The sequence below is a fragment of the Zerene cesonia genome, chromosome 14 (assembly GCF_012273895.1).
Source record: "Zerene cesonia ecotype Mississippi chromosome 14, Zerene_cesonia_1.1, whole genome shotgun sequence".
Classification (NCBI taxonomy): Eukaryota; Metazoa; Arthropoda; class Insecta; order Lepidoptera; family Pieridae; genus Zerene; species Zerene cesonia.
This window is the reverse complement of record NC_052115.1, coordinates 3,729,440-3,737,401: the sequence shown is the minus strand read 5'-3', so window position 1 is coordinate 3,737,401 and position 7,962 is coordinate 3,729,440. Positions and strand designations below refer to the sequence as shown.

The window sequence follows — 7,962 nt, the reverse complement described above, 5'->3', positions numbered from 1 at the left end:
GATTCGAAATTCAAATGTAATATTTTTTTATAATTAAGTGTAACAGTATTTATGGCCAGACTAAGTATAATATTAATATATGAACATATTTGTAATATAAGACAGTGTTTAGACTTCATACCACGTAGTTACATGACGAAGTATTGAATATTTTACTGCGTTGATGGCATTGAATTTTTATGCAGAAGATTATGAAGCTATTATTTTCAATAGAAAAAGCGATAACTATTTTCCCCAATTAAACATGAAATGTTTATATGTTCAAATACTAAGTCCGTAGGATTTGATTTTAAAGAAATGTTGTTTAATATATATAAGTTTCAAGCGTCTCAATATGTACAATTTTGACATAAAATTTGAATAGAGTTAATTAATTTGACTAAATGTCCGATTTCCGACTATTATCGTTATTTGAGCATATTTTAATTGAATATTTATATTCTTGTGCTCATATTTCAAGTGTTATTTTCAACAATTTTATTTGAAATTCTAAAGCGTGCTGGAAGCAATATCCGTTTAATATAAAACAGCTACCGACAACGCATAGCAAAATAGGATTCTACCATAGATTTATGCTTCAGCGCTAGGTTCTGGTTTTAATTAATTACATAATATTCCATGCACGAAAGAATTCCTTCTGAATGAACAATTTTAATCTCCGTTGAATATATTTTTGCATTTATTTTCAAATAGATGCTGCCATTTTTTCCATTATTTTTATCTTTAGAGATATAAGTAATGCTGGAGCCTGAAATTGAGTTTACTAGTTAAACAATAAGTCTAAGAAACATAAAAATAGATTGCAAGAGGAAATTTAAAGCTCACTTTAATCTTTCAATAGCAAATGAATATTATAAAGTTTATTCAGTTTGAAACAGACGGGCGACGGCTCACTATGAGTATTTTTTATGAAGATTTATTTATTTATTATTTTTATCATTATAAATTACAATAAAATATGGACCCTGACTCCTAATATAGTTTTAGACTAAGTCAGTATTTATTAAAGAGATGCGTTTAAGTACGAAGATACTAAAAACCTCCATGTGTTACACACGTATTTTCGTACGTATGAACACAAATTTTAATACAATGACTTATGTTGCAGCACTTTCGTAATTTGTGCGTCAGCGCAATAAATTATCTATTCTAATCATTCGAAAATATTTAACTACATGATAGTTAGACATTGAAACTCGAATCCGCTTCCCTCGCTGCTCTCCGTAACGACGCCTGACCTCAACAATCGATTTTCATTTATCCTTTCGGTTTATGTGCCTAAAGGACGCCCATGCCATCTATTGAGACAATTAATGCTACAAAACTAAAAATTAATATTCTAATCATAAAATAGAAAATTATTTTACCAACTTTTCATTTATTCCCCCTTACTCAATTGAAACAAATATTTTGCAACTAAGTTCTACAAACTAGATTTCCTCGTAGCGAAAGCATTTTTGTGGAGAAGCAGGGATAATCATTTGTACTACTTAGTTGATGTGCACTTCAAAGTCCTTTGCGAGTAGCAATAAAATAACATTTGAAAACATCTGTTAAATTTATTAAATAAGCTCCTAGATAAAATACCGTAGGCACTACACTTTTTCTTGGACAGTAAATTTTATATTTTATTAACGTTCGATTTTCGAATCATTGTTTTTATGAATATTTTATGTATATGGCAACAATCTAACGTAAAACAATTGAAAACAGGTTAAAAATCTAATTAAGATAATCAATGGACTACTGAAATATATCTCCTCACAACAATCTGAGCCAAATTGCGATTACAAGACACATAATCTCGTTTAGACATTTCCAAAACAGTGATATTTTATTGCAGGTATGTACGATAGGTGTGCTAGCGAACACAATGAACGTCGCGGTGCTGACGCGGCGCGACATGGCGGCCGCGCCGATCAACCGCCTCCTGAAATGGCTGGCTGTCGCTGACGTCTTCGTCATGCTTGAATACGTTCCTTTCTCGATTTATAAATACCTGGTACTGGCGTTGTTTTACATTTTTCCTTTTATATTGAAATGTGTTCGAGACTTTTATGTTTTTTGTACCTTTATAGTAAATTTTGTAGTGACTTGCAGAATTATTATTAATTATAGCTTTAATTTTTACTGTTAAAACAAGCGTCAAGTTTTGTCTTGCTCAATTTTGTGTACATTTCAAAATCGAAAAAACTAATCGTGTACAAACTATATATTTTGTAGAAAAAATATATGTATATAAATTTAACTGAATAATGTTTATTCAAATACTAATATTTGTAGTGGCTAGTTATTATATATTTATTTTCGAAAAAGGATTCTGGATTATGTGATTATATCTGTGCATAACGGAAACGGAATATTAAAAAACTTTAATATCTCCGACCTCGAATGAACGACATGCACTTTTTCACGTTTATTTGATAAATCTCGATTCACGGAATCTCTCGGAAAAATAAGAGCGTATATATTATTTCTTTAAAGGGACAATTTCATATAAACATACATGTTATTTTAAATAGACATATTTATACCATTGTTAATTTTATTGTGATATGAATCCATATTTCAATGAATGAAGTAAAAGTAAAACAATATTTCACTGCACGAATTAAATATTAAATTTAATTTCAAGAGAACACATGATTATGTTCATTATTATTTATTATGTTAAGTATGCATGTACCTACTCAACAATTGGAATAATATGTTATTTTAATTTCAGATACTTCCAGAGACCTTAGATTTTTCATATTCATGGGCCATGTATCTTTTATTTCACATGCATTTTGCCCAAATACTACATACTGCTTCGATATGCTTGACACTTTCATTAGCTATATGGAGGTACATCGCCATAAAGTAAGTGTTCTTGCATATATTTTACGTATTTTCAACTCGATTATAAAAGTACTCATAAAATTCATTCTAGAGAAAGCCGTTATGACGAAGTTAAGAGTTAAGTTTTTATTGTTCTCTTGGAATATTAATTTGATTTATAATGAAGTGAGGCAGCGAGGAAATGTATAACTGTAATATTTCTTTTAGGTACTCTGATAGAAGCCATATTTTATGTACGGAGAGGCGGTGCAGTGTGGCTATATTGAGCAGTTTCATTCTACCGCCAATTTTATGCATACCCACGTTCATGGTGAGACAATTGCTTTAGAAATATGCATTTTATTTGTTTATAAGCAAATGTACAGTGAAAATATTTTAATTAAAATTGCTGTTGATATAGATTCCCGATGGAGGGAAAGAGTTCATCTTTTAAATTAGATAACTTCATGCTAAAGTTTTTGCTTAAAGTTCTAGTTAAATAGAGGAGAAGATGACCGAACCGCGGTAACTTAATTTCAAAGAAATATTGTAGGTACTTTTACAAAATTAAACGTAGAATTTATGTTTTGCTTCTTAAATGAATTAGGAGTGTGATTCAATTTAGTTCTAGTATTCAAATTGTAATAATAAAATAATTTTAAAGCTCAATGCACTCGTAGTGGCACGTAAATATCAATATTTAATGAATGTTGCCATTAAGTTTATTTATAATTTAATACATAAATAGTAATCCTAAAATATAAACTGCATTAGATTTTTAAACATAACGTATCCTGATCACAAAATACACAAAAATTGAATATTGTGGTGACACATTCTATCGTATAGTTGTTATTGCATTTAATGCAATGTTATAATTGTTCGAGCAAAATAGAATGCATCTGCTTTAAATACAATGTATGTAAATTATCATCGAATGCTTTCAATTTCTTTTATTCGGCAGGTATTTGACATCCACACAAAGAACATCAGTGACATAAATGGCCATGCTGACATCGTGTACCACGTCGATTCTAACAGCCAAGGAAGTTTGTATCAAATTAATTTCTGGGTACATTCCGTTCTTATAAAATTGTTGCCCTGTTCGATATTAACTGTGATAAGCATGTGGCTGATAAGGGCATTGTATAACGCAAATCAACATCAGAAGAACTTAAGAAATTACAGTGCCTGTCCAGCCGCCGAGAAAATGGTGAAAAGACAGCACAAGGCTGATAAGAGAACAGATAGAACAACTAAAATGCTACTTGCGGTTTTATTGCTATTCCTGGTGACGGAATTACCACAAGGAATTTTGGGGCTTATGAGTGGATTACTGGGGTCGTGTTTTTTTAAACGATGTTACGGCCTTTTTGGTGAATTGATGGACTTCCTAGCTTTGTTGAATGGAGCTATAAATTTTATCTTGTATTGCTCAATGTCACGGCAGTTCCGGCAGACTTTCCGCCAGTTGCTACTGCAGAAACACTTCGGCAGATTCCTCCCAGCGACTGCTTCCCACTCGGACTCACACAACCAGAACACGTAAGTATATTTAAGTTATAAATACTGCTTTTCGTTCTATACACTTTGCACCAGTCATGAAAACAAATGTATATTTTTTTATGTTGCTATTTAACATCGTCCAACTGGGTGTTCTTGTTAGCATGGTCACTCAAATGCTGTGTATGCACTCAATTAATGTAAATAATATGTAAATATTTATAATAAATTTAATTAACATTATATAACGGTGAAGATGGTATGCTATCAAATTGTTTTCCTCCCTACAGGTACACGGAAAAGATAAAAAGATAACTACAGCAGAGCACCAATATTTGAGTAACTGTGTGAGTAAATCGTACATTTCTGCACGGAGTTTTATTTTCGTGAATTGCGCGCATAAAGCTTATTGATTTTTTTGTTTATACCTCATATTTTCACAAATTATTTGTAAATATCATATGAAAAAAATGGTGTATTTATAGACTAGAAGTTACAAACTAACACGAGTTTTTTCACCATTGATTCAACATATTACAGAATTTAGTTGATTGTTTTATTTTAAAATGCTTCTGCTTCCCCACGTGATAGTTCTTTGGAAATTCAAAAATTTTTATAAATTTAATGTATATTGCTATCTCAATTATTAATTTCTTCTTTCTTTTGCCCTTTTACTCTTTATGTTTGCTAAAGACGATATAACCTTGAGGCAGATTTTATAGGGCTTGCAACGAAATCTGCGGATTTACAAACACCCTTTCAACCCTTATAGAATTAAGGCTGAAATATTAAAGATTCTTAGTGGACGATTTTATAAGGAAACTCAACGTCTCAACGTCTAAATTTTCAGCTTCAGCGGGTACTAACAGTTAAAGCAGTTTAAAATCAGCACATTTTTGTTTATATACCTATATATAAGTTCGTTTAGTCCGAAATCAATAAAGTAAAAAACTCATTAAGTTAAACAGCAACATTATATCTTGATTGATGAAACTGGATAAGTATATTGTTTTTGATCCATTCACGATATGTCTATGTACTTATTCAGAACCTACATTTTCGTTCCAGACAGAACGTTAAAATAATGATTCCTTTGAATCTTTACTCGAAACCCTCGACTCGGCTTAGCCCGTTTATCATTCATTCATTACCTATCTGTATACTAAATATCATCAAAATATGTTCAGTAGTTTCAGCGTGATTAATGGACAAACACCTAAACAAACAAACTTTCACATTTATAATGTTAGTTTGATCATGAGGCAAAGAAATGAGCAAGATCTATTAATATTATTATATTTAATGGCAGAACAAATCTAATAGACGAAAGTAAATGAACCAAGTTCTGAAAAATATATATATACATATTAAGACAATCCACAAGTAAGGGATGAAAAAAAGAATTCAAATAGGTTATGAATGTCCCTTCTTTTGTCACTTATTCGTTGGTCCTTTATGAAAAATTCCTCGTAAAGAACCCAGAATAAAGTACGACAAGTTGTCGAATTTCATCTACTCTTTTTTGTTGTAATATTATTAAGGAAAATGTTCTGACAAATTACTCTCGACTAGACCTCCCGGGAAGAAAATTTATAATTATGTGTAGGTATATGCTATAAATGCAATTTTTCAGGCTGGTACTTGTAAAAATAATTACAAATCCATGACATCTTAAATAGAGATCCTTTAAAACAAGAAGAATAATATGTAGCTATCTGATATTCATGATCTTCTTGTAATTCAGCAGTTTATTTATCTCTTGGAACACGGAATTTATATAATTTTGTATACCTACCTTGCTTGCCAGATCCCTTTGTCTAGTGATCTGCTTCGGTAGCTTCGTTCCTAACTGGATTGCTAGATTAACGGAAAATTGAGCGTAACAACCGACTTTATCACTTCTTTGTACTTCTAAATAGTTAATAGACAAAAAGAAACGCATCATTTATTTTGTTATAAGGGCAGTTCTGAGATTTATTTACATATGTACGCTATTTTATGCTTATTTTATGTTCTGATATTTTAGTTACATATGTACGCTACTTGAAAATTGAGAGACGCAGAAAGTTTAAATAATAATTTAATTTCATTCCTAATCACCACATTACTAAAAACAAAAAGGGTAGAACCCTAATTGAAACAAATAATGTAAAATTATTTTCATAAGGCATTTATACCTTAGTTTTAATGAGATTTATCTCACAAATACAAAGATACTGTCACAAATGACTGGTCTATTAATACATATTTATTTTAAATATACCTTATGACTTTCTTTTGTTTCAGGGCAAAAACTTCAGTACCTTGAGGGCGAGCCTTGCAGGGTAATGCTCTCTTTGTGTGTGAACATTACCTGTGACGATACTGTTAAATACTCAAGAGTGTATGTGTTAAATATAACTTTAAGAAAGCTATTTACGTGATTAAGTGATCTAAGGGTTTAAGTTGTGCATTGTTTTTGTAAATACATGGTTAACAAAAAAAAAATTGTATTATAGTTACAATGACATGTATATGATGTTGTTAAAGAATTATGTGAATGTAATTTGGGATAAAATAAACTTTTGGGTATTGTACGGTTAGTGTTGGACTATATTAAGTATGATGGACACAAACAATGATATAGAAGAGAGTTTATGAGTTAATGAATGTCGTCTCGAATCATGCGTCATTGCGGGCGCACACACTAAAATCGAATGTATATACTGTATACGTTTTGTCCATTAGTTCGGCCATTGTTTACAAAAATGGTATTCTATGTCCAAGCACAATAGAGAATTAATGAGCTATAATGTTATAAGTGAAAGGATAAAAAGGCGTAGTTATTTTCGTGTTGTTGCTAGGATTGCTGATTGTTATGTCGCATTAGTATTTGTTTTATTTGCTAATAATAATATATATATAATATCAACTAAATTTAGTAGTAAACTTATTTAATGAATTGCGTAATGATAGTCATAACAATAAGTTCCTTTAGACATAAGTAAATAATTTATCATATTAATACTTCTATTTTTTTTTAATTTTGGTTATAAGACTCTAGTAATATTTTCTATGCGAAAGTAATTCTATCTGTCTGTCTGTCCATCTATTGGTCTGCCTGTCTGTCTTCTTTCATGCCTAAGCCACTGAACTGATTTGAATTAAATTTGGCATAGACATAGTTTGAGAACCAAATAAGGAACTATGCGTGGAAAATCCCGAGACGTTCTATCGACTTATCTTTAATTTTGTGAGCGAATCCACGCGTAGAAAGCTTTATCACTTCTTTGTACTCTAGTAGTTTATATGTATAAGGCGTAACCAACTCAAAAATATTTATAAAATACATAGATAATAATAGATAAGGTTGTCTTTGTAACGACAAGCCAAATTAGTTATGAATAATAATGCTTACTGCTTGTTTGCCAAGTTGGCACAAAAACCTGGATGTTATATAACTGACATCGGTTTTAACTGTCAAAATAAATTAAAAACCGTTGTAATTTAAAAAAAGAAGAAATAACTGCACGATGCATCGTAAATACGCGTGTGGGTTCACTGGATTCTGTATATACTATATTTTTTACAGCATGCGATGTGCTGGCTTTTAGAGAATAATTCTAAATATATATTGTTAGAACAATCTTTTTCTCATTG

The 7,962-nt window shown here is 30.7% G+C and overlaps 1 protein-coding gene across 1 annotated transcript in view; it reads left to right on the top strand.

Moving 5' to 3' along the window:
• LOC119831794 (sex peptide receptor-like) overlaps nucleotides 1-4,671 on the top strand; it is a 33,990-nt gene extending 29,319 nt beyond the window's left edge. Inside the window, exons 3-7 of the mRNA XM_038355320.1 lie at nucleotides 1,844-2,002; nucleotides 2,726-2,862; nucleotides 3,049-3,151; nucleotides 3,785-4,365; nucleotides 4,614-4,671. Coding sequence (XP_038211248.1) covers nucleotides 1,844-2,002; nucleotides 2,726-2,862; nucleotides 3,049-3,151; nucleotides 3,785-4,365; nucleotides 4,614-4,638 — 1,005 coding nt within the window. The 3' untranslated portion in view covers nucleotides 4,639-4,671. The remainder of the gene's footprint in view (nucleotides 1-1,843; nucleotides 2,003-2,725; nucleotides 2,863-3,048; nucleotides 3,152-3,784; nucleotides 4,366-4,613) is intronic.
• The last annotated feature ends 3,291 nt before the right edge of the window (nucleotides 4,672-7,962 follow it).